At 32.7% G+C, this 27,759-nt stretch overlaps 3 protein-coding genes across 4 annotated transcripts in view; 2 read left to right on the top strand and 1 right to left on the bottom strand.

The window, feature by feature from the left end:
* Positions 1 to 27,759, top strand: part of LOC132716011 (myosin regulatory light chain 12B-like) — a 98,017-nt gene that overhangs the window by 17,735 nt on the left and 52,523 nt on the right. The gene's annotated exons all lie outside the window — the stretch shown is intronic.
* On the bottom strand, positions 22 to 26,454 carry LOC132716008 (uncharacterized). 2 transcript variants are annotated; one of them, XM_060699145.1, is made up of 2 exons: positions 26,339 to 26,454; positions 22 to 4,932 (listed from the first exon to the last, which is right to left on the bottom strand). In XM_060699145.1, the coding sequence occupies exon 2, from the start codon at positions 4,927 to 4,929 to the stop codon at positions 3,598 to 3,600; it is 1,332 nt and encodes a 443-aa protein (XP_060555128.1). In that variant the 5' UTR covers positions 4,930 to 4,932; positions 26,339 to 26,454; the 3' UTR covers positions 22 to 3,597. The 2 variants fall into 2 exon arrangements, with proteins under 2 accessions (XP_060555128.1, XP_060555127.1); XM_060699144.1 differs by lacking the exon at positions 26,339 to 26,454 and adding an exon at positions 7,883 to 7,988.
* LOC132716009 (tyrosyl-DNA phosphodiesterase 2-like) lies at positions 7,964 to 24,662 on the top strand. The gene is made up of 6 exons (XM_060699146.1): positions 7,964 to 8,207; positions 13,240 to 13,327; positions 13,868 to 13,991; positions 16,849 to 17,059; positions 19,031 to 19,201; positions 21,072 to 24,662. The coding sequence occupies exons 1-6, from the start codon at positions 8,067 to 8,069 to the stop codon at positions 21,372 to 21,374; spliced, it is 1,038 nt and encodes a 345-aa protein (XP_060555129.1). The 5' UTR covers positions 7,964 to 8,066; the 3' UTR covers positions 21,375 to 24,662.

The raw sequence follows: 27,759 nt of genomic DNA, 5'->3' as shown, positions 1-27,759 counted from the left end.
GATATACAAAACAAACATCTATCCTGGTTTAAAGATATATTCTTTATGACATTAAGGTACCATTCACAGTAACTATTTTACCAGCTTTAACAATTGTTTACAAATTTGTAAATACAATGTAGAACAAGCAATTATCATAGTATTGCAAGCAATCCATAAGTCCCCTACCGGATGGAACCCCATCAACATTCTGAAGGGCCATTGGCCATTCACTGATGTTTTTATAGTAAATTTGTTGGAAAATTTCTTTAAAAGTGATCACAGGAAACAGTTTTGTTAAAAAGACAGACAGACTGAAGGACACTCTAAATTTAATATTTGAAACATCCGTTACCAAAATATAACAATTTAAAAAGCAAAATTCTTAAAGAGGAGATAACTCTGGAATTAAAGATGCAATTTCATAAAAATTTTCAGCTCTTTTTGACTCATCACAAATATTGTTATATTTGCCATGTTTTAAGCCTATTTGTTGCCAAGGCAACCAATATTTTTTCAAAATAAGAAGAACAGATAAGAGATGCATAATCACAAGACTGCCATCTACCCATATGTCAAGTTTCATAAAAATATTTCCAGTACTTTTTAAGTTATCACTGGATTCAGTTTATGTGTAAAATTTGCCATATTTTCAGTCTATGTGTTGCCATAGCAACCAGAATTTACAAAGAAAAAGATGTGCATAATCTCCAGACTGCCATCTACACATATTACAAGTTTCATAAAAATACTTCTATTACTTTTTGCGTTAACACTGGATCCAGTTTATGTGTAAAAATTGCCATATTTTCAGTCTATTTGTTGCCATAGCAACCAGAATTTCAATATAGGAAGAAAAGAAAAAGACGTGCATAATCTCCAGACTACCATCTACCCATATTTTAAGTTTCATAAAAATATTTCCAGTACTTTTTGCGTTATCACTGGATCCAGTTTATGTGTAAAATTTGCCATAAATTTAGCCTATTTGTTGCCATAGCAACCAGAATTTTCAACATAGGAAGAAAAGAAAAAGACGTGCATAATCTCCATACTGCCATCTATCCATATATCAAGTTTCATAAAAATATTTTCAGTTCTTTTCAAGTTATCGCGGGATACAGTTTGGTGGACGGACGGACTGACGGACTGACAGACAGACGGACGGACGGACGGACAGACGGACGGAGGGTAAACCTAAAGTCCCCTCCGGTAAACCGGTAGGGGACTAATAATTATTATTGGTTATTGGTAATAAGTTTCTCTTTCATGAAATCAATTATTGTAGCTTTAAACATAATCATTAATATCATTATCTTTATTTTTTGGCAAAGAGTTTTCCATATAATTATTCCCCTAGCATAAACATCTTTAATAACTAGTAATGTGCCATAAGTAAAAACATGAAGAGTTTCAAAATAAATATAAATTCAGAGTTTGTAGGGAGGGATGTTGCAAATGTTGTTATACTATGAAATTTGACCCATTTGCACAATTCATGTTAAGTGATTATTTGCTTTGATTGGTTGGGTTTCATGTCTTACCAACACAGTATTTATAGGTTATGTTGCTACTTTCCAGCTTTACTAGTGGAAGAAGACCTCAAGTGCCCTTCTGTGCATTATTTCAGGCACCAACAGGCACCTGAGTAGAACCACCAATGTTCAGTAAGTTACATGTAGCAGTTCAGTATCTTCACATTAAACAATCCAAAGTACGTGCCTAGATTGGAAACCACCCTAGTAAGGACTAAAGGAGCAAGTGCTTTGAAGGTAGCTAGCAAGTGGTTTGAAGTTGAAGGCCTTAACCACTCAGATTTTTATATGAATCAAATTGTTGGAACAAAATTTTAGTAAATTAATCTCTTTTGAAATGAATGCAAATGTCCAAGTCCTACAAAAATCTACGATTTATTACCATGCAGCATGTTGAATCCAGAAGAAAATTAGAAAATAATTCTAATAGAAGAGAAAAAATCTTAGAAAAGAGTGCAATAAAATAAGAATTCCTACGTAGTAATCAGTCAAATGCACTTCTTAAATATCATGAACTTAATAAATGCACTTCTTAAATATCATGAACTTAATAAATGCTCTTTATTAATATCTTGAACGCACTTCTTAAACATTATGAACTTATTTAATACTCTTCTTAAATATCATGAGCTTAATAAATCCTCTTCTTAAATATCATGAACTTAATAAATGCTCTTATTAAATATCATTGACACAATAAATGCTCTTCTTAAATATCATTGACACAATGAATGCTATTTTTAAATATCATGAACTTAATTAATCCTCTCTTTAAATATCATGAACTTAATAACTGCACTTTTTAAATATCATTGACACAATAAATGCTCTTCTTAAATATAAAACAAGCTCAAGAACTGCTGTTCTTAAATATCATGAGCTCAATTTTTTTTTGTTTCATTCTATGCCTTTTTCAAACAGTATTTTAATGAGCTAAAAAAATGCTCTTCTTAAATATCATGAACTCAATAAATGCCCTCCTTAAATATCATTTGCCCAATAAATGCTCTTTTTAAATATCATGAGCTCAATAAATGTTCTCCTTAAATACATAATGAACTTAATACATGCCCTCTTTAAATATCATGAACTTATATAATTAATAATCTTCTTAAATATCATGAACTTAATAAAATTAATGCTCTTCTTAAATATCATGAACTTAATAAATGTTCTTCTTAAATGTCATGAATGCTCCTCTTAAATGTCATGAACTTAATAAATGCACTTCTTAAATATCATGAGCTCAAAAAATGCTTACCTAAATATAAAACAAACTCAATAAATGTTCTCCTTAAATATCATGAACTCATATAATAAATGCTCTCCTTAACTATCATAAGCTCAAAAAATGCTCTTCTTAAATACTATGGATTCAATAAATGTACTTTTTAGGTACATGTATATCATGAGCTCTATAAATGCTTTTCTTAAAGTTAATAATCTTCTTAAATATCATGAACTTAATAAATTAATGCTCTTCTTAAATATCATGAACTAAATAAATGTTGCTCTTCTTAAATGTCATGAACTTAATAAATCCACTTCTTAAATATCATGAGCTCAAAAAATGCTTTCCTTAATGTTATTAAACAAACTCAATAAATGCCCTCCTTAAATATCATGAACTCGTATAATAAATGCTCTCCTTAAATATCATAAGCTCAAAAAATGCTCGTCTTAACAACTATGGATTTAATGAATGCTCTTCTAAAGTACATACATGTATATCATGAGCTCAATAAATGCTTTTCTTAAAGTTAAACATATGATAAACATAATAAATGTTCTTCTTGAATGTCATGAGCTAACTAAATACTCTTCTAAATCATCATGAACTAGGTAAATGATTCTTTTTGAATACATCTACTATGCAATCATTTACATAGCTATCACCAACTCAATATTGAATAAATGCACTTCTTAAAAGTTAAAGGTCATTTACTCCATGTATGAATAAAATTATATTGAACCATTTCAATATCACAATCTTAGAAACTGTTTTAGACAGGCAAGTTTTCTGCTGATAAATAATAATATATAATGATAAAAACTGACACTAACAAAAAATGAAACTCCAGATTTATTTATCTTCCTTCATGCTGTTGGAACATGAATCATCTTTTGTGGACACGTCAGATTCTAAAATTGAGGAGTCATTGTCTAAAGTCTGTGCTGCATGCACCTCTGCAGCAACATCCGTAAACTCTGCCTCCATTTCAAGCTCCGTCTGCTCAGCGTCATACTTCTCCATGATTGCGAGAATGAGATTACACCTACCAGAGCCGCAATTACACGGCACTGGATGATCTTCATCCTCTTCCTCAAGATCGGAACCACTCGACTCGAAATCTTCGAGCATTTCTAAAGATATGTTATAATGCCTTTTGTTAGAGGTTTCTTGACTTAGAGAAATTCTACAATAAATTGTTTCAGATTTTTTTACCGATATTGTAGCTGGTAAGAAACACACTGTTTGTTTCCAATGTGTTTCCGGAACAAAAGGAGATGTGTCTAATGTAACATGGCAGATGTGCGACCCATTCAGGGCTTCAACAGTTTTCTTTTTGTCCTCATCCTCCTTTTCTGATTTAAATTTTTCCATACAAGTCAACCCATACTGCTCTTCACTAAGGTCTGGTGTGAACCTAACATCAAACCACAACGCAAATCCGTGCATTTCCGAATCCTTATCAATCACAAAACTCATTTGCTCCTCAATCTCTTCAATTTCCGTTACCTCCATTTTTTTCATATCATATCGTGCCATAAGTTCACACTTCGATAATAACTGATTTTCACTTAAATTTGACACTGTTGGTTGCTGCAAAAGAGCCGCAACTTTCTGCTCGAATAACGGTGTGAAATCAAAATCATACACATCAGTCCAGCAGTCGATGTTCTCCTTGCAGAAATCGGTCATGTTCACCGGACAAGCATAAATGGCTGCATGTGACGGCAACATAATGCCATCTTCTTTCAACCATTTGTCTCTCGCATACAGCACAGATTCTAACATTGATTCATGAAGCAGGTAAAATCCCATCCACTCTGATATGATAACGTCCACCTTTTCAGGCAATTCTACAGTTTCCATGACACTTTTAATCACTGTTATTACCCGTTCATATTTATTAGCCTTCACTATGTTTTCACACAGAATACCTATATCACTCGCTTCAACTGCGTATACTTTACTGGCCCCAGATCTGGCGGCAAATAATGACAGTATACCCGTGCCAGCACCCACATCAAGCACAACTTTATTCTTTATAAGATTAACATTTTCTTCCATAAACTGTTTGTAGGCCAGGGTCCTTGGCTTGTCTTTAATCATCAATTCATGAACCCCAATATTCCCATAGCTTCTGAAATACTCCTCTTGTACCGTTTCATCCACATTGTTTTCAGCCATGATCTGTAAACATACGAAAACAAAAGGTTAATCATTATCTTATCATGTATTGTATTTTTCATCTCTCGGTCAACTCGTTCTGTGGTGAACTAGTCAGCTTTTCGGTTATCTTATCCCTTCTTTGGTCAACTTCTCCTGAACTGGTCAACCTGTCATTTTTGTCAACAAGTCACTTTTTAAAATGCTTCTAAATAGAAGAATAAAAGGAAAAGATTTACATTAAAATTTAATCTGAAATACAAATGTATGTCTCATTGAATTGAAATTGCTTAATAGAATAGTTTATTAACTAGAGAGTCATGATGGTCCTCGCTGGCTGGGCTATCCAGCTTTTTACACATTTTCGTTCCTAAATAGTGTACTGTTCTAAGCTGTGAAATATGATAAAGCATAGAAACATATGTATCTCCATTGGGTGTCAATTTGTGAATTTTCAAGTATAAACCCACTTAATTTTTACACTTCTTCAAATGGCATTTTTTGAATGGTAATAATAGAATGAAGAAAAATACGTGACCAGTTAATGGACGAGTTGACCAACAATTCTCGAACACATCACAGGAGGAATTAGTCTGAGATATTAGATCGTAAGACTCTTAAAGTTTAAGATGCTCAAGCTTGATAAATGGTTGCTTTGCCAAAAGTGAAAAGATCTCAAAGCAGCGTCAAATATATAGGACTATGGACAAGTAAAGTAAAGTACTAACTACAAAGTCCATCTCACAACATTGATTCATTGACTACATTTATAAATTTCATTGTCATTGATTCTATGTATAAATGTGATTAAAATCACAGGCACGAGTATCGGACCTTGGATGAAAAAATATGACCAGATTGATAATAAAACCTGTGTTCATCTTAAAAGTGTCAAAAACCAAAAAAAAATTGTAAAAAATGACCCCCTTTAAAAATTAATATACTATAAGTTAACTTAACTTATAGTATATTTTAAAGGGGGTCATTATTTACATTTTTTTTGGTCATATTTTTTCATCCAAGGTCCGATACTCGTGCCTGTGATTAAAATTGATTCAATTCAAAAATTTACTGGGCAAACTGATAAAAGAATATCTGTATCTGTATCTGTGAGGGTATGTCGTAGAGACCAAAATCTGGCTTTAACACGACGGTGAAGGGAGTGCGCCTTAGTCACAAAGTTTTATAGAGTTTTTAAATTGTTGAACTGTTGATGAACACACTTGAGAGTCACTTAATTTATTCCAGTCTAACACTGTTCTGATGAAGAAAGAATTTTTATAGTTTTCTGTTTTTACATATACTGGTTTGTAACACTTTTGATTATTACACACAGATTTTTCCACAATATTATCACTTATATAGTCTTTATATGATTTAGCTCTTACAGATCGTCTAATGCCCTGAGGAGTTAGGTATTCCCGTATGTTAATTGCCGGTACTTGCCCTTCCACTACCTTATACATGAAAGTAAGCCGGTGTAGTCTTCTGCGCTCTTGGAGGCTTGGTAATTCCAATTGTTCCAGCATTGATGTAACGCATCCTGGATCCCTAGAAGTATAGTTATTGGTAATAAATCGAGCGGCTTGCCTTTGTATACGTTCAAGTTTATCAATTTCGTTTTTGGTATAAGGGTCCCAGATAGTGCATCCGTATTCTAATTTGGAGCGGACTAGGGCTAGGTAGGCATTTTTGCGGCATGGTTTAGGACAATGGCGTAAGTTCCTTCTTAGGAATCCAATAGATGAGTTAGCTCTTTTACAGATGTTACTAATATGCGTTGACCATTTCATGTCATCCGAGAAAGTGATACCAAGGTAAGGATTAACTTGAACTTGTTGAAGTATGTTGTTATCAATGTTGTAGAAATGCATCGATTTTGACTTCGAACTCAGCAGGTAACATTTTTTTGAGTTAAATTTCATCCCCCATGTAGTTGCCCAGGTTTGGAGATTGTCTAGGTCTTTTTGAAGTTGGAGATGGTCTTTTTGGGACTTGATCTGGCGATATAGTAAACAATCATCAGCAAACAACCTCACTTGTGATTTAACATGGTCCGGAAGATCGTTAATATGTAGTAAGAAGAGCAATGGTCCGAGCACTGTACCCTGTGGGACTCCAGAACCCACATTTACCGACGATGATTGTTCGCCTTCAACGACTACACTCATCTTGCGCTGCATCAAGAAGTTGGCGATCCAAGTATGTAAGTTTCCTCTGATGCCATAGGAGTGAAGTTTATGAAGAAGCTTTTTGTGGGGAACAGTATCGAAAGCTTTACTAAAGTCCAAAATGATGGTGTCTACTTGTGCGTTATTATCGTACATGGATAAAAGATCATGAGTGGTCAGTGGTGACAAGTAGTTGTGATTCACATGAGAAGCCGCTTCGGAATCCGTGATTCAATGACGTAAGTGCTTTGTATTTATCCAGATGATTCAAGATGTGCCGACAAATAATGTGTTCCAGTAGTTTGGAAAGAATACAGGTCGATAGTTTTCTGGGAGGTGTCTGTCCCCTTTTTTGAAGACCGGTGAAACGAAGGCATTTCTCCAATCGGAGGGTAAATTTCCCGAGTCGGTAGATGTTTGAAATATAGTTGAGATTGCTGGTGCTAGTTCTTCTGCACAATATTGAAGAACTTTTGTTGGTAATTCATCATAATAAATGCATATGCATAAATAATTTTGTTAAATATTTATTCTTAAAACTAAAAATTTTGCTTTTTTACCTCTTCGATGGACTAAGTCCCAAATATCAGAAGTAACGGGCTTTTTACAGTTTATGTCAGATCAAGCACTATCATATTTATAGGACCACGATAGTCTATGCAGAATTCTCAAGTCGCGAAAACTAGTTAAATATGGTGCAAACCGTTTTCCCAGTAAATGACTATTGATATATTACATTTCTTTATAGAAAACTATCGTTCTAGTAACAAAAAGTTAAACGTTCACTATTTTTAACAAATTACCTTTAATGCAATTCCAAAACAATCAAATGTCTAAAATAAAAATGTGTTTATTGGAGTCTGGTACCCGATTTGAGGTGCGGGAGTTTAATTTAGTTTTATTACTAAGACCGGATACCAATATACACATTATTCGGAACGTTTCGGAGGATACGGTAAAACCTCACCGAATTGCGGGAAAGTCAGGATGAGTGATTCAGAAGTTGATGAAAGTAAATTGCCCTCTACTGCTGAATGTGAGGAACGATGCCAGGAGTTTGCAGCAATAACAGGCACAGATACTGCACTTGCAATGTTTTATCTACAGGATAGGGACTGGAGTTTAGATGTAATTCTTAATTCTATTGTCATTCTTAACTGTTCAATTTACACTACAGTGCAGAGCTCATGACATGAGCTATTTTATAATTTATCACAACCAACTATATATGTAACTACCGGTCAATGTTGCCGTGCAAGTCAAACCAGTCCCAAGTCCTGTTGTTACCTTCAAGAAACCTATTTACAAATCTCCAAAAAGCAAATTGATCAAAACCAATTATTTATTCAAGAATTAAACTTCAAGCCAATTAATATATTTCTGAACGTCAGATTTTTGCCCAGAACTATATGCAACTGGAACAGACTTTCTTCAAACACAAAAACATAAGTTCAGATTCAGTAACAAGAACGTTGGCACAAAGGTGACATTTGTGGGTTTTAATTATTTCGTGCGCACGAGATACTATTATTATATCGTTGCCATGAGTATAATTTAAGTAATGAGCATGATACTACGATATGGCCTAGAGTTACTTAGTCATGGCCACAAGATACTAAAGTAGTGCACACAAGACTATGTTGTGGCCACAAGTTACTTAGTCATGGGACTGAGATAATTAATTTATGGGCACCAGATACATTTAATTAACCAATCAATTACACAATTTATATATGAATTTTTTAAACTTAGAAAATTCCTGTTGATAGTTTTACATGCAAAATACTGAAGATATTCAATTTAAACTTGATACATGCCTTTAGGATCATTTAAGAAAATCACCTCCAAAGGCCCATAAATCAGAATTTAATTTTGACTAAATTATGGCCCTTTGTGGGGACAATTCTATGGCCATGACATAGAATCTCAAGCGCACCACTTAATTATCTTGTGGCCATGACTGTGGCTCATGGCCACAACAAAGTATCTTGTGTACACCACTTAATTATCTTGTGGCCAAGACTTAGTAACTCATGGCCAAGACATAGTATCTCGTGCACATGAGATGAATAAAAACACACACATATCACCTCTTTGCCACCATACAAACCAGACCAAAATTAGTTGATTTGGCCACAAGTCACCCCCCCCCCCCCTTTTTTTTTCTGGTAAAGATTTTTATGTTAGCACACAACAACCCTTTGGACAAGACTGATTTTCATTTTGACTCTTAAATGACCAGTCACCTTGACCTTCATTCAAGGTCAACTGTTTAAATTTGATTGATTTTGCTATAATTGGTTATAACTTTCTTTATTTGTAAATGAATTGTCTTCATACTTCAGCACAACAATCCTTTAAACAAGAGCAGACTAAATTGATTATGACCTTAACTCATCAATGAGAACTTGACATTCAAGGTCAAATTATTGAACTTTGCTTGAATTTTGCTGTAATTGGCTATAACTGTGTTACTCCAGAATGGACTGTCTTCATACCTCAGAGCACAACCACTGTACCTTTAGGACAATGTCTTTAAGGATACCAATGTCACTTTTGCTTGAACTATAAATGAAATTGACATTTAAGGTCAAATTATTATATTACCAGTTTTTTTGCTATAACTGCGCATGGCTACAACTTCATTCCCTGCGGTCTGGAGACCGCAGGGTATTGGTACGCGTTTAACTTTTGAGGCATGGAGGAGCACGTGACCTGTTTTCGGTACATGGAGGAGCATGTGATCTGTTAACCGTACATGATTGGTTAATTGACCTTTTCGAAAACCTGGCTAAATACCGTTTGCCGGTACGTTACGGATTTACCTCTAGGGAATTAGTCAGAGTGACACCTAATTAAAAACAACAAACTTTTACGTGATATTTCTAATTTTCTATAATTATTTTACTGTTTAAGGTGGAAAAACTTGAATGATGTGTTTGAAAATTATCAATGTTTCTTTAATATGTATCTCAAATTTTACAAACAATAAATTGTTTATACTGAACATCTACAAAATTAAAATATTCGTAGTGGCATGTGCCAGAATAAATAGAGATATTTTCTGCGTAAAGTTGTGTGTTCAGTGTAAGAAATTCGGATTTGAATCCACTAGGCTGGTCGGACTACCAGATTGGAATAAACACTAGCCCAAAAGACATTTCACTAGCACGATTCATTTGTTCAAAACAGTTGTTTATAGTGCCTCTGAAAATACAGTAGTCTGTTCGGGCTTGTTACTGTGAAAAATTGGTAGCCCGAGGAGAAATTTAGTAGTCAGGGGCTATCGGACTACTGCTAATTTCGAACACTGTGTGTTTACTTTTTTTTTGCTCGTAATTATTCATAAAATGGTAGGCCTATTTAATCATTTTCTTAAAAAGAAATAATTGTTTTATGTTCGACCTTCTCCGGTCATTTACGGTCACCAGTTTCCAAAGACCTTCTTCTATATTGATCGATTATTGTCAACTATATTCCTGATAAAACCGTTTATTTATTCCCCCAAACAATGTCGAAAATAGTTAAATGAAATATCTTTATATCATTAAAAATGTTCCCCGCAGGAAACCATTTTACTTGTATTCAAATGGAATGACTTCACACTTGAATGCAGTTGACAATGTTTGTAGCCTATTTGAATACTCTTCAAAGGGGAGATAATGCATTAGAAGGGTTCTACTTTAAACTACATGTACATGTATACATGTCAATGATTCGTACTCCTATCAAATTTTTATCTCTTCTGCAAGGCATAAAATGCAAATAGTGTTATCATTCAAATACTGGGTATTTAGCCAGTAAAATTAAGTTTGATTTATGATAATCCGTCTTTAGTACATCTCATTCATTTTTATTTGTGCATGTTTGTTAGGATTTGCAAATATGAGTCAGGTAACTGTTTTAAATAGTTTTCAAATAATTGAATTTAAATATAATTGTTGAACTTGTTGGGGTGCTTGTGAATATCATGCAATACCTTCATTTAAAGGGGCCCTGCTGAGGTTTTTTGACATGACAAGATTTATGTTTTTTTTGTACATGTAAGTCTGTGTGCACAATTTCAGATCATTTGCTCCTGCCGGTTTTTCAGAATAATTATTCTAATCACGAAAATAGCCCAGAATTGAATAGCATTGCAATGCTTCTCAATTTAGCATATAAATATACACATAGCATAGAAATATGATTTTCTATTTACTTGTGAATTTAAGTTTATTTTTTACATAGCATTCTGTAATACATGTAAGTGTCCCACTTTATATATGTAAAACATCAAATGTTATGTTTTGTATGTTTTTTGACCTCAGTGGAGTTCCTTTAATAATGTTGGGCCATGCAGATTGCATAATTATTATATATTTTTACATGTATGTAGTTTTGCCAGATTCTAAATTTTGTATATTTTTATGGACTGTACCAAATTTAAAGCAGGTTGGAAGACTCGTGTTTAGGGGCATCCATGGCCGAGTGGTTAAGGTTGTTTACTTCGAACCACTTGCCCTCACCGCTGTAGATTCGAAACCTGAAAGACAATTGGATTCTTTCATGTGAGGATGCTATATAGCTGGCTTACAGAACATCATTGGTTCTACTCCGGTGCCTGTTTGTGCCTGAAATAATTCACGGAAGGTGGGAAGGGCACCTGAGGGTTTCCTCCACCAGTTAATGACCTATATATACTGTGTCATTGCGATGTATGACCCAATCAAACAAACAAACAAGCAGAGTCCTGTTTAAATTTGTTTAAGTTAATAAATACATGTAGAATGATTGATCTGATATTTTCTAAGTATTTTAAATTGGATAAATATGGCTTCATAATTTACACACTTATCATACATGATTCTTGGCTAGTTACTTACAATGGCTTTTTCTTTTCAAAGTTATTTTCCAAAGTTTTCTGTTAAAGCACGTTGAAAAACCAAAACCTGCAATTTGGATATGTATGTCAAGTTCTACCTATGCTAGTGGCATCATAATTGACATACTTTTTTTCAGTACAAAGTACATGGTATTACTCAGCTATATGTTAAACTATAGTAGTCCTCTTTTCTGAGTGGAGTTAGGGGTCAGCAGGTGAAGGACAAAGGTGCTAAAAATAGTGTTTTTATTACACATTTGCTCCTACAGCCTTTGTTCATTGACTGAAGTCATTTCATATGTAGAAAGAATATACCTAAGATAGTCCAGGGTTGGGAGTCACAAGGTCAAGGTCACTGTACAACTTAATTGTTTGACCAATGTTTTTCATATTTTATAGGTTCTCTATTTTTGGATGTAGTATGGGGTCACTGGGTTTTTGTTCAATGTCTTACATTTATCTATATCTGATTTAACTTTTATGTGTAAGTTGAAAATAGCAATGACATTCTTACTTACATTTATTTTTACAATAACAATTTGAAGATAATGACCTTTATCAAGTTCTGTAAATGTTTTAATATCTTTAGCAATCTTTCCCCCACTAACTATAAAATGAATGTGTAAACCATTTTGGAAAATGTATTACTGACAAAAGGTGGGAAGGGGGTGGGGGGGGGGGGGGACATTTATGTTTACCAAACACATTTTGTTTTATCAAGCATTTGCAAAACAATGTCCATTACACATTTAATATACAAAATAATGGAGATACAAGTTTTATTGAGAAATGCATACATATTTGTAAGCGAAGGATACCTAGGATTTGTTATTAAATGTTTGCCTAGTTCTATTGTCTATTCTAGATTGGGGGAATGGGGGGACTCACTCCCCCCTATTTTTTTAGAGGCAGGGGGGAAATTTTACATAGAGAAAGAAGGAAAAAGATCAACAAATGGAATAAACTTTCTGTTAAAGAAACCCCCGTTTTAGAAGTCCTAGAATAGACACTGCAAGTTGATTCATCTAATCTTGGTTAAGAGCCAAGCTGACCTGTAACAAAATGTCCCTGGCAAAGAAGCATGTGGAGGTATTTTAGCCAAAACAGTGGTCGTCTTAGTTTATACAATATGCTTTTTTTTGGGGGCAAAAATGCCTTGCAGATGCCAAAAAATTAAAACCAAACTTGCAAGCATAAAAAAATTATCTTTGCTATTTTGTCCTGTATAAAATACATTGTACCTGTTTTCATTAAAATAACATTCAGATTTCTAGCATACCATTTTCTATTTATCAGAGAGCCCTAAATTCTTACTTTGAAGAGAGTGGTGCCTCACATTCATCAGATGTGGTCGATACTGCTGAAGTTACAAGTAATAATAACAACAGGTATGAAAATGATAATATTGAAGTTGTGTTGATTCTTTTGGTAAGGCATTTCGGGTTAAGATACAAAATAACTTAGAAATTATTATATGATATAAAAAACCTTAGATCTACATCAAGTCTTTCATTTTTTTTGGATTTCTTAATTTTTAGGTCACCTCAAAAAAAAAGATACCCAATATATTTCTGTGTAGAAAAATGTTACCCAATATTTGTCTGTGTGGAAAAAAATATCTTAATGTTTTATTTTATGTGGATAAAGATATCCATTATTTTTCTGTTTTAAAAATGATTATCCAATATTTTTTTTTGTTGAAAAGGATATGCAATATATTTCTGTGTGGAACAATAATTTATGTTTGAGAAAAAACCTTGTGTCTCTCTCAAAATTTGTAAAGCATGTAGTGAAAACTTTTCATTTTCTCTTTATATTATATCAACTTAGTGCAGAAACCAGTTAACTCCTTATATAATTTAATAGGAGTTAACCCATTACTGCACTAAGGTAACAATATCATGCTTTAAGTTTTTCTGTTAAAGCTCGGGATCTACGACACCAGGGGATCCATCGTTTAGAATCCGGCTGATGTCCTGGAACATAGATGGTCTGGACAAAAGAAATTTACGGTCAAGGACGCTTGGTGTGTGTGACACTATCTTAAAGTAAGTTATATAGTTAGTCTATAACATTTTATTTTTTATGCCACCGCAGCATCTGCGATGCGGTGGCATATAGCGATTCACCTGTGTGTGTGTGTGTTTGTGTGTGTGTTTGTGTGTGTGTTATATAGATTATATAGTGAACTTAAAAAATCTTCTTGTGAAAAACCACTTGTCCAATTTCAACCAAACTTGGCAGGATTGATCCTTGGGTGAAGGGCTTCCAAAGTTGTTCAAAGAATTTCATTCCATGCAGAAATCTGGTTGCCATGGCAACCAAAAGGAATTATAAGAATAAATTTAAAAAATCTTCTTGTAAAGACCCAAAAGGCCTAGAGCTTAGATATTTTGCATAAGGCATTGTCTGGCAGATCTCTACCAAGATTGTTCAAATTATAACCCTGGGGTCAAAATTGGCCCCGCCCCGGGGGTCATTGATTTTCACTATATGTACATATAGTAAAAACTTAAAATAACTTCTTGTAAAGACCCAAAAGGCCTAAGGCTTAGATATTTTGCATAAGGCATTGTCTGATAGACCATTACCAAGATTGGTCAAATTATAGCCCTGGGGTCAAAATCGGCCCCGCCCCGGGGGTCATTGATTTTCACTATATGTACATATAGTAAAAACTTAAAATACCTTCTTGTAAAGACCCAAAAGGCCTAGAGCTTAGATATTTTGCATAAGGCATTGTCTGGTAGACCTCTATTCAGATTGTTCAAATTATAGCTCTGGGGTCAAAATCGGTCCTGCCCCGGGGGTCATTGGTTTTCCTTATACAAATGTATGTATATAGTAAAAACTTTATAGTAACAAAATTTCTTCTAGCAATTGACAAATGCTAGAGGTTGGATATTTTGCATGAAACATTGTGAAGTGAACTTCTAGCAAGATTGTTCAAATTATAGCCCTGGGGTCAAAATTGCCCCTGCCCCTGGGGTCATTGATTTTCAATATATACATACATGTATAGTAAAAAATCAAAAAATCTTACTGTCTGAAGGTACAAGGCTTAGAGCTTGAATATTTGTTAAATGATATCATCTATAGGTACTCTACCAAAGTTGTTCAAATTTTGCCTCTTGTGTCAAAATTAGCCCCGCCCCGTGGGCCATAGGTTTTCCTTATATGTATATAGTAAAAACTTAAAAAATCATCTTCTCTAAATTTACAAAGGCTACAGTTAAGATATTTTGCATAAAACATTATGTAGTGAACCTCTAGCAAGATTGTACACATTATAGCCCTGGGGTCAAAATTGGCCCCACCCCCAGGAGTCATTGATTTTCACTATGTACATATAGTAAAAAAAAAAAAAAATTGTCTGAAGGTACAAGGCATAGAGCTTTGATGTTTGCTATATAATATCATCTATGGGTTCTCTACTAAAGTTGTTTTAATTATGCCCCTAGTTTTAAAATTGGCCCTGCCCAGGGGCAGTGATTCTCATTATGTTCACATAGTAAAAACAGAAAATAAAACAAATCTTTTCTGAATGGGAGAAAGCTACAGCTTAGATATTTGACTTGAAATGTTGTTTGGTGGACCTGTATCAAGATTGTTTTGAATTAAACCCTTGGGTCCAAAATTTTGCCTTGCCCAAGGGGACAGTGACCTACTTTCTTGTCCCTTGATGTACAGCAATGAAATTTTGACCATGATTGTGCACAGTTTTAGTTGTAAAATTGAACTTTGATATCAGGTGACCTAGATTTTGATGATGTGACCTACTTTCTTGTCCTTTTATGTACAGCTATAAAATTTGAACCATGTGTACAGATTAAGATGTTAAGTGAACTTTGATTTCAGCTGACCTAGATTTTGACAAAGTGTCTTACTGTGTTGTCCTTTGATGTAGTCATGAAATTTAGGCTGTGTGAAATATGACCATCAAATTCACTAGACTCAAGTGCATTGATATATTCCTACTCTGATCTTTTATTGAGTTAACAACAGATTTAACCACTAATCTGATAATAAGAATTAGATAGGTCAGGGATCTATGCATTATGACAATCTTCAAAATTGTATAGAAACAAAAAAAATCTGTTTCAACACTACTATTTAGTGTTGTATTAATGCGGTGGCATAGCATTTTTCTCAAATGCAATCTTGTTTTACATAGCTGAAATTCTCTATTTGACTTGTACTCGTTAAAGAGTGGCTTAGGGATTGCCTTAAAGGGTTGACGCATCAGAATTGCAGCCATCTTTTATCCCTGTGTGGTCTTAAGAGGCGACTGAATGGGTTTGAATTACTGGAGTCGATGCATCTCTAAGCTCCAGCAGGTGAGCTGATTTTGACGCCTGGTGTTGCTTTAAGTTTGTATATGAAACACCCGAGGTTAGCCAAAATCATCTTTCCAGACCAGCCTGAACTTTCTATAGTTTTTATCAATATTTAAAATACTTGTGTCCTGTTGTTGACCAATCCACTTCAATATGGATTGTCTTTTGAGACAAGGACTTTCTGTGTCACAAATCTTGTTGTTTAAAGGTTTTTCTTTTCAGGCTTATTTTGATGACCGATACATGGTCATAATCCCAAAGCCAAAAAGATTTTTTTCCCAATTTCAAGGAGGAAATTCCCATTTTAAAGAACAAAAAATACAATAAGTAAAATTATTGTCAATTTGTTGCACTGTGCCATAGAAAATTTTATTTCTTACATTCAAATTTAGTAATATGTGCTAATTAGGAGAATATAAAAGGAGGTTAATGAACCAAATATTTGATATCTTTGTCTTACTTGATGTATACAATATGTTGTAAGTTTTTTACCAAATTTTGTCTAAACTATAAAAATTCAGAAATATGCAAAAATAATGAGTGGATTTCTTTCTTTTTCAATAATAAGAGAAGATCCACATGTGGTGTACCTGCAGGAAGTTGTACCAGAGTCGGAGGAGATTATTCAGGAAAAATGTCCCATGTATCACATGATACCGGCCAATGACGAGGAATATTATTGTGCGATGTTGTTAAAGACGGGTCACATTCAAGTAGAGGAGACGAAGATTTTACTATTCCCAAACACTAAAATGTTGAGAAACCTACTGGCTGTAAAGGTAATTAATGCAATTTTCACACATACAAGTATAGCTCAGTAAAACTAAAGCTTAACTAAGTCGAAAAAGTTAACATAACTCAATTTGACCTTGACCTTTGAGCATATGATAATTTATATGGTTAATATAATGTGATGATTTTCTTTCATTAATGGATTCAGAGATTTCTTCTAAAACTTAACTAAGTCGCTTCATCCAAAAAGTTTGATATAGGTCAATTTGACCTTGACCTTTTAAGCTTAGAGCATACAATAATTTTCATGGTCTATCTAATGTGATGATTTTCTGTCAAACAATAGTTTCAATGACTAATTTCTTTCATTATTTAACATTTGCAACATGACTTTTTTATTCAAGTTTACATGTTAAAGGTCAAGGTCATTTGATCTGTATGTCTTTTGGACATGTAGAGATATCTAGAGATTTACGTCATTTTCAAATTTAAGGGGTCCAATGGATGCAGGCTCTGTAATAAAAAGTAGGGATGGCAACGAGTACCAAAATCAATACTCGAGTACTCGGTCAATTTTCCGATCGAGTACTCGGTTACTCGGATGATTTCCAACAATCTTCAAAGTTTAATCACACAATATCAACACCGTCTGCAGGCTACTTTCGGTTTCTATTTCAATTCACAGAATTCGTATCTATAAATAGGACTGCAAGGGAGGTAACTTAGAAAAAACCAATAAACAAATTAAATCAACAGCATAATATGTTTATTAACTTTATTTAATGCATATCAAGTTTAAATCATGTGTAACAGTTCATATATCATTTTACCTTCTAGAAATCATATAGCCTGATCGGCGGCAATGAATATATATAGCAAATACGTAATGAATATAAACATCATAAACATCATAAGAGATCGTCAGTGACAGCATGTATATATGTTTTATAAATTTAATAATTCAAGAACAATATTCTCGTATTTTTCTCTTAATACAGTGTCTTTATTCAACGAAAATTAAACACTTTTCTTTGAGTTCATCTTATCATCTTTTATACAGTTTATACAAGCATACGTGTCACAGCACTACGCTGTACTTTATTTTACACATCAGTTTCTTTTAAATGTATTTCATGTCAATATTTAACAACACTGACTCTGTTTTTATTGAGGAAAATAATCTTGTCAACAAGTTCACATGAAAGTCTGTTTCTCAGTTTATTCACAAGTAACCCAGCAGCCGAAAAGATACGCTCTGACGGCACTGATGTTGCGGGCACCGCTGTGCTGTTTCGCGATTACCGCGATTCTCGGAAAGTTCTTTTCATTTTCTTTCCACCAGTTTAGTGGTTCTGAATCACATTTGCTTATGGAAATTTTAATATCTTATTCTAAGCAAAAACTTTATCAAGATATAAAAAGTTAATGATATTTCTGGATTTATATGCTTAAAGAAGAAAAGGGAGTTCAAGGATGTTTTTATTGTATTTTACAGGTATTTATGAAGATACATGTATATCTCCGAATTTCTGAACTAATTAGACACCAATCTCATTAAATCTAAAATAAATAGAATTTTTTTTTTTTTTCGAGTAATCGAATATCAATTTTGTTAACCGTTCGACGTTCGATCGAGTACTCGGTTAACCGAGTACTCGTTGCCATCCCTAATAAAAAGGGTTCAACCATTAATTGAAGGGGTCTAACCACTAATTTAAAGATCCTGTTGTGATCAAAGTGGTAAACCACACAACTGCTAATTCAAGATTTTCAAACACTAATTTAGGAAGACCATTTCCTTACTATATTCAATTAGATAACAATCATATATTAAATGTAGCAAACACTTGTACTTCAAGGTTTTATATGATTTTAAGCAAATTCTAATAAGCCAGTATTTCATTTTTATGCATCCACTTGGGTGCATGAGGTAAAGAATTGTGCATCAAAATGGACTTTTTGAGTATATTTTGATGCAGGATTCTGGGTTCGCTAAATCCCTGGCTTTCGTATTTTAGTGTACTGTAAAGGGAGAGAAAATGTCTCTGATGACGTCACATTTGGAGAGCACCAAGGATTATGGGAATGAAAGAAAGCAGCAGTTACAACAATGCTTGAAGTACATGCAAAAAAGAGAGGACGACAGAACCGTTGTGTTTGGTGGAGATCTTAATCTAAGAGATAAAGAGGTAAAAAGCTACTTATTCAGAGGTGTGAGGGTTAGATTTGTTGGCGGTAAAAAGCTCTTTTCAGGGTGTGAGGGTTGGATTTGTTGTACGTAGCATTTACCGACCAATTTAAACACGTGACTCTACCAAATAAAAAAATAACAAGGAGGTAAAAAGCTCTTTCTGGAGCAGGGGGGTTAAGTTTTTGGTAACATTTACTGACTGATTTAAAATCGTGACTCTACCAAATAAAACAACAAGGAAATAAATAGCTCTTTTCAGGGGTATGATGGTTAATTTACCAATAGATTTAAAAATGTGACACTACCAAATAAAAATACCACCTTTATACAGCAGTAATCAGAAGAAGTCTATGATCGCTGGCATAAGAAATCGACCCTCATCATCATTTTACAAAATGATGTCAAAAGTCATTAACTTTAATTAATCATTAAGTTAAAAATGAAAAAGTGAATTACCCTTGAAATGTTAAAGGTAAGCATGAATAGATAACAATAAGCAAATGTTAAAAGTTTTTTTCCAGTTATTTCGAGAGCTATAGAATTGAAATTCTTTAAAGAATTCAATATGTCAATTAAAAAAAAAAAAGTTACTGATGTTGGGACCATTTCCTCATGCTGGAGTTTCTATTGTAATGTCTCAAGCTTCCAGTTGAACTGTTTATTAAAGTCATTTTTGAAAACCGGGAAACATTATCGTAATTTTCTTAAAAAATTGTACACATGATGTACACAAAATTTTTGTGAAAACCGAGAAACATCGTGATCTTCTTTTCAATTGTACACATGATGTAAACAAAATTAATGTGAAAACCGGTGAACATTATCTTAATCTTTCTCTTCAGTTGTACACAAAATTTATGTGAACCAGGAAACATTATATTAATCTTCTTTTGAATTATACACATGATTTATACAAAATTTATGTAACATGTCTTTATTTAGATGAAGATTTTACATGTTATAACGAGTTGCGAACTTGATTAATGTATCGAGGAATTGTTTGGCTATCTTTCTCGGTCTAATGTTGGCATAACATGTTTAATATTTGTACACGTGTCATAAACAGCTTAAGGTTATTAACTTGATTTAAGTGACATGCTCAATTTTTTGCTGTCAAGTTGAGTTACATTAGTAATTTATTTCAAGAGATTAACTCATATATTGAATGGTGATTGAGGAATAATCGATAACAAAGTGTTCATGATATAAAAGCTCCTTATAAAAAGACTGCCCCACTCTTTATAGAAATTAATCATACATTCTGAATGATATTTACAGAACTGTCCATGGGTCACATGGATAATTGATTATCAAATATAAAATCTGACACATATATTGCAAAATGTAAAGTTTTTTTTTTAATGTTTACTTGTTCACGCACCATTTACATTTTGATGTAGTGCTGTCATTGATGTAATATTTTGTATTGATGTATTGAGAGACAAATATTGATGATATAGCGATATGTCGACTTTGACAGTAGATACACTGAAAAACATTTGTGTTATAAATTGGGATCATGGTGTTATGCATGCTTGTATCAGACATTACAAATACTACAAACTAACAGAAAAATTGTTTTTTTGTTATTTTTGCCACTGACATTTGAAAACGGAGCTTAAAGTTCCAAGAAAACTGGTTAAAAGTGTCTTCTTTTATTAGGCAAAATAGAGAGGTATATTCACTAACAGAAATAAATAAATTTTAGCTTGTATTGATGTATGAAAATTTGTATCAATATCGTATCGGATGATGAATATTAATCATATGTTGATATTGCGATATGCAATAACAGCCCTACTTAGATGGGCATTATGTCACATTAAATTCACGTTTCTTTATTAACACACATGTTTATGATATTCCAGCTTGCTGAAATAGGGGGCCTTCCTGATGGTATTACTGACATCTGGGAAAAAACTGGCAAACGTCCTGAGGCAAAATTCACTTGGGACATGCAGCGTAATGACAACTTAGAATGGAGTCATCAGTTCAAGCCCAAATGTCGCTTCGATCGTTTATACCTTCGCAACTCTAAACCAGAAGTTATCCAACCGGTTTATTTTGAATTGATTGGAATAGAAAGATTAAAATCTTGTCAAAGATTCTGTAGCGATCATTGGGGACTTTTAACGCATTTAAGCATTTTATCCAAATTACCAAAAGTGTAAAACTGATTATGTTTTCAGATGAAATCTTGTGTTTATTGTGCGAGTTTGTTTGTTAAGAAATGTAGAAGATTTTTTGTGAAAATTGAATATTTCTTTGTGGCCATAATTCATGCTGTCTTCCTGACACTGTTGAAATGAATATTATGATTCCAGATTGTTAATCGTTCATTACAGTTTGATAGCTTGTAAGTTTGAGCACGTAAACAAAGCCTAGTCTATGTGTAAGCTTGTGAAACTGGGCATTTAACAAAGCCTTGTCTATGTGTAGGCCTGTGAAACTGGGCATTTAACAAAGCTTAATCTATTTGTAAGATTAAGAAACTAAGCTCTTTATCAAAGCTTAATCTATGTGAAAGCTTGCAAAAATGAGCACGTAAAGAAAGCTTTGTCTATGTGTATTAGATTGCTGAAAGTGGGCATTTAACAAAGCCTAGTCTATGTGTAAGCTTGTGAAACTGGGCATTTAACAAAGCTTAATCTATTTGTAAGATTAAGAAACTAAGCTCTTTATCAAAGCTTAATCTATGTGTAAGCTTGCAAAAATGAAGACTTCAACAAAGCCTTGTCTATGTGTAAGCTTGCCAAACTGGGCACTTTAACAAAGCCTAGTCTATGTATAAGCTTGTGAAACTGGGCACTTTAACAAAGCTTAGTCTGTGTGCAAGCTTGCGAAAATGAGCACTTTAACAAAGTCTAGTATGTGTTAGCTTGCGAAAATGAGCACTTAAACAAAGTCTGGTCTATGTGTAAACTTGCAAAACTGAGCAATTTAACAAAGTATATTTTGTATTTCTATATCATTTTTGCTAGTGCTATATCTACAGTTATTTGATCGTAAATTTGTAAGTGATGTGTATGTCAATTCAGTGTGGCTTACTGCCATGGTCCAGTGTGAAAAACTACCAATACCACCACCTCATAACTGAAATGCATGTGTGAAGAAGGATAAAGTCATGTTGTAATGATAAGAGCTTTTACTTGCATGGTATTACAATATTGCTATGTATATGACCTTAAGTGGAAGCAAACTGTAACACTAATAATATATTTTTTACCTGTCAATTAATATTCTTCTACTGTATGAGTGTATATTTCCTCATGTTGAAAAGTTAGCGAATTTAAAACTAAAGACATTTATCATGAGGAAATATAAGCGAATCGTGGAAGGGTAGAATTCAATGACAGGTTTTTTATATTTACGCTATAGGATATGTTAGCGATTTTTGCCGATTAGGTAAATTAGTCAATATTTCTGCATTCATTTGCTAACTTAACCACTTACACCTATACAGTATATATTGGTCTGTCATTGCCAATTCAGAAATCATTTGGGATTTATCATTATAAGGAGTGGTTCATTGAGTGGAGAGACTGATAATTACTGGTTATCCAAGATAACCAGCCAAGGGACCAAGTTGGGATACTTAAAACAGAAAAGATGCAAAAGGTTATTGAGAAATATACTCGTAAATAAATTGAAAATCATATTTGTGTGCTATTCTTAGCTCGATTTGACTGAAAAGTGTAGCAACGCTTTATTGTCATTTTTCATAAAATTATTATTTTGGATAAACCTTAAGTGAGCGAATGATCTGAAATTTTGCACACAAGCTATTGGTCTATGCCTATATTGAATGGATCATTAATCTCGATAAATTATTTCCAGTCCCATCATGTCAAAAAACCTCAGTGGAGTCCCTTAAAAATGATATTACATGATATAATTGGAAGTTAAAAAGTATTGTATATGTGTAAACTCTGATATAACTAATGTAACATCATTATGAAACTCACAGTGACTGTGGAATGTTAACATATTGTTGTTCTCATTGTTAATGAGAACCGAGCATTGCTTACTTTAAAAAAGTTAAACATTGTATATAACCATGATTAAAAATGATAAAAGATTTTTTTTCTCCAGAAAAATACTTAACTGTAATCTAAAGTTCATGCATAAATGTTTATTGTATAGTGTTTCATATTAATAGAAATTAACAAAAGATTTTTACCAGAAAAATATGTAAATGTTAACTAAATTTTTTTTTCCATGTATTGATATTGCTTTATTTCCTGATTTTGAAACTATGTGTTGTACATTAATGGCTATGTACTATGTATTATTCTCTACCTTGTTGTACAGTGTTCAAGATTGTGGAATATGCTATTGTGTTGTACAAGTATATATTGTAACTTGTGACACAACTAGATTTACATCTTTTTGATACTGTATTGTCACTATGTGTATTTGTTCTGATGGCCTAGAATTGCGTTACAATAGATTGAAACTGTTGTTTCAGTGATATAAAGTACATAATTATAAGAAAAGAATCATTGTAAGAATTTCTTGATCTGGGACTTATATTTGACCTATATAGTAAAAGAGTGGATTGTGTTGTACACTTCTGCAAATGTGGCCAAGCACAGATTTCTTGAGTTAAATACAATAGAATGTCTATGAGTCGAACTTCACATTCTTGACATTCTTTATAAAAACCTATATATGAGCCAGATTTTTATGTCAAACTTTTAGATGTGTCGAAGTTTTTTTGTGGTCCATACAGAAATAAATTGATAAAATTTCTCAATGTGCTGAAGTTAAAATGAAAGTCCCAATTTTTTCCCCTACATATTCTTTATGCGTACCTATATATGAGCCAAATTTTTATGTGTCGAATTTTACGGTGTCAAATTTTTTGTGTGGTCCATACAGAAATAAATTGATAAAATTTCTCGATGTGCCGAAGTAAAATGAAAGTTCTGATTTTCCCCCTTTATATTCTTTATAATAACCTATATATGAGTCAAAATTTCATGTGTTGAATTTTTTTGATGTGTCAAAGTTTTTTAGTGGTCTATATAGAATAAATCAATGAATTTTCTCAATATACTGATGTAAAATCAATGTCCCGATTTTCCCCCTATATATTTTTCATAAAAACCTGTATATGACTCGAAATTTTATGTGTTGAAGTCCCAATGTGCCCAAGTTCCTTCATGTTAGACTTACAGAAGTTCCACTGTACAAGTTGTAAATGAGGATTTTCATTTAACAACCCTGTTACAAATGTATAATGATAGTCAAAAGTGACGTATGATAATTTAATACTCATACAGAGACACATAACTCTGTATCACAAAAAATTAGATTACAATGTTTATTATTTTATCTAATTCAGTTAAAAAATATTTATGGTTTTGATTTCTGATGTTAGAAATATTGTTACTGATACAAGTTTTGTTTATTATCATTTTTAGCTTAGACTTTTACAAATAAAAATATTGAGCTATTGCTACTGAGTCAGGTTGTCATTCTCTAACCAATTGCTGTTACCATCCAGAAACTTAAACGTTTGCCACTTTTTTTTACCACGTAAAAATGAAAATTTTTACGAAAATTTGCCACGTTTACCCTCAAATATACTGGACTGAACTTGACCTTTACTCTTTAATGAACTTGACTTTTAAGGTCAAATGTTTGAATTTTATTATGATATTCACCCATTTATAGGGTTGTGCAGTATATTCCGTATATATTGGATATTGCAATATTTTATTTGGCAATGTATTATATGTTTTCGATGTGGTCCCCACTAGACATTGACTCTTGTTGTTGATGTTTCTAGATATTGTTTCAAATTTTTAATAACTGCTTTAAGAGTGTTATTACTTGAAGTAAGTATTTTAAGGACAAAATATGGTTCAATTTTATTTGGTGCCTATTGTTTTTTGTTTTAAATAAAGTGATTAAAAAAGTACAAGCTTTTATTGATTTATTCTTTCATTAAAGTATAGTTTTCCTACTGCAGTACTTCCGCTTTGAACAGAATTCAAATAGGCTAGAACTTCTGTTGACCAACTGTACTGAAACTGAGGGTCCTGGGTTCAAACCCTTGAAGGGTCAACTTCTTTTTTTCTTTCTTTTTGTTTTCTTTCAATGTTATTTATTGATCTCTCAGATCTCTATTCGACAGCAAAAAAAATGTTTAATTTTTATAATATAATTATAACAGGTTTTATTGGCTAAAAAATGCTAATTTTGATAACAAATAATTAAATACAGTAAAACTCCAACCTACTGAAATACAGTAAATCTTCACTTACACAAATACAGTAAATATCCAAACTTACTAAAATGCAGTTAATTCCCCACTCACTGAAATACAGTAACTCAAAAATTTGTTTGTTTTTGTTAAACATTATTATCTATGTCAAATGACTTTGAAAATTGTATTACAGACTCAGAGTGTTGTACATATTGCAACTTAATCGGCACCATTTATTCTTAGACATAATTTTATAATTGATACATACCCAACATGCTGTGGCAAGAGGAACTTGTGTGAAACATGAAATTTAACTTGCATACAGTTTTAGCTTTAGTTCCTGCAACGTGTATTAAATCACTTTCAAGTCCGCTTCCTGGAACCAACCAGTACTGGTTTAATATAAAAAACATGGGTATGACCAAATTAGGGTTTGAACCCATGATCCCTGGGTGGAGAGGCAAACAACCATTAAGCCACCACTCTCGTCAGTTTTAGCTTGACTATCTGAAGGATGTTAAGAGCTATAGTACTCACCCAGGTGTCAGCTTCACATTTTGGTTAAATTGGTATTTCAAAAAAGTACTTAAGGGGGTTTAAAACTTCACACCCTTATTTGAGAGTATAATAGGAGGTCACTGACCAAGACCCATAACCCTTACATGGAATTTCACAGAATTATGCAGCCCCTTTTTGAAACATTTTTTTGGTCTTAAAAACAGTGACGAATCCTAAAAAAATTATGCTCTCAAATATTAGTGTGCGAAGTTTCAAGCAGTAGTATTGGAGATACCATCTTGTATGCAAAAACTAAACCAAAGTGTGACATTATATTTGGATGCCAGGGTAAATACAATATAGCTCTAATAGTAAATGCTGACAACTTTCTTAAAGAATGAAATATGCATAAAATATACTCACATCATCAAATATTGCCTGTATCGCACAAACTGTAGAAAATAATGTTGGAAATATTTAACACAATTATTCCCAATCCTTTACAATAAACATGTTTTGCTTTTGTTACTGGTCGAAAATTACTGTTTTAGTGTACTGTAATTGTTAAAGGCCAATAGTGTTAAAAATTGTGTTTACGTGTTTATCTAGCAAAGCCTTGAAGCCCTAAATGTAGTATATTATTTCAAGCAAATTTCTTCAAAAATCAAAATATTTTTTCATAAGGCAGAAAGATTTTAAGTACACTTTACTCCAAACATTATTCGATACTTCAAGCAAATTTCTTCAAAATCTCAAAATATTTTAAATTAATGAGGCAGAATTATTTGATTACAGAACTATAAATCTAGGATTTATTTTCATTGGATTTATTTTCATTGAGTGGTATGAAAATAAATATTTCATGAGTGGCATTAGCCACAAGTGAAATATGATAATTTTCATTCCACAAGATGAAAATAAATCCTGTATTATGATAAATAGAAGAAAAAAAAGTATGAATAGGAAGAATGCCCTTATAATTTTGTGTTTTTGCTGAATTTAGAAGAAAGTAGTCCGGCAAGACACCAATGAAAATACAGAAAATATGTTTCACTGCAGTGAAAAATAAATTCTTACAGTGAAAATACGGAAAATAAAAATACACATTTTATTTTTATCAATATCAAATTTTCTCAATATTTCGTATATAAGTACCTATATGATAAAAAAAAGTTAATATATAATTAGCACTGGCCTAAATCCTAGATTTGTAACAATTGTGTTTTTTGTGCTAAATTATTCATAAGCAGGGGATAAAATTTAACAATAATTTTCAGTCAAGTGTAAATATTTCAATCAGTTGTAAACAAGATCAATGACAGAACAAGCTTAGTATATATATATACTTGTAGTAATTATTCTAATTATTTCTGGTATTTAAAATTGTTATTATTATTTACCTTTTTTTAAACTAAAGAAGGTTTTCTTAAGAACCTTTGTTACATTCTCTCAATTATTTTTTCAAAAACTAAAATAGCCTATTATAGGTTATACCTATATATTATAACAATGTAGTTCAATTAAAAAAATTGTTTTCGAAAGAAAAAAAACAACTTGTAATATAAAGAAAAAAATCAGCATTTTTCCAGATTTAGACATTTCGGTCCATTTAAATGATAATTCTGTTAATGTAAATGTTGGTCTCCGAAATGCTGTTGAACGCTTGATAATTATACTTGGTTGATATATGCAGTAAACCGCTTTATATTTGCATTTGGTAACTGAAATCCCTAAATCTTACCATAGAATATGTCATTGTTCAGAACTGACTATTTAGGTAGAGCTGCGGAACATTATTCTAGGTCCTGGGTTCGAGTCCCCGTCAGGCTGCACATCATTAGTTT

Source organism: Ruditapes philippinarum, unplaced genomic scaffold (genome assembly GCF_026571515.1).
Source record: "Ruditapes philippinarum isolate M1 unplaced genomic scaffold, ASM2657151v2 ctg50_1_1_1_1, whole genome shotgun sequence".
NCBI lineage: Eukaryota > Metazoa > Mollusca > Bivalvia > Venerida > Veneridae > Ruditapes > Ruditapes philippinarum.
Note: the sequence above shows the minus strand (reverse complement) of the source record. Positions and strands in the feature narration are given on the sequence as shown.

Bases quoted from the DNA above. Each gene is read 5' to 3' on its own strand.
- LOC132716008 (XM_060699145.1), bottom strand. From the start codon at position 4,929: ATGGCTGAAAACAATGTGGATGAAACGGTACAAGAGGAGTATTTCAGA.
- LOC132716009 (XM_060699146.1), top strand. From the start codon at position 8,067: ATGAGTGATTCAGAAGTTGATGAAAGTAAATTGCCCTCTACTGCTGAA. The intron at 13,328-13,867 runs ACAGGTATGAAA...TTTTCTGTTAAA, and splicing joins AGTTACAAGTAATAATAACA to GCTCGGGATCTACGACACCA. The intron at 19,202-21,071 runs GTAAAAAGCTAC...ATGATATTCCAG, and splicing joins TTAATCTAAGAGATAAAGAG to CTTGCTGAAATAGGGGGCCT.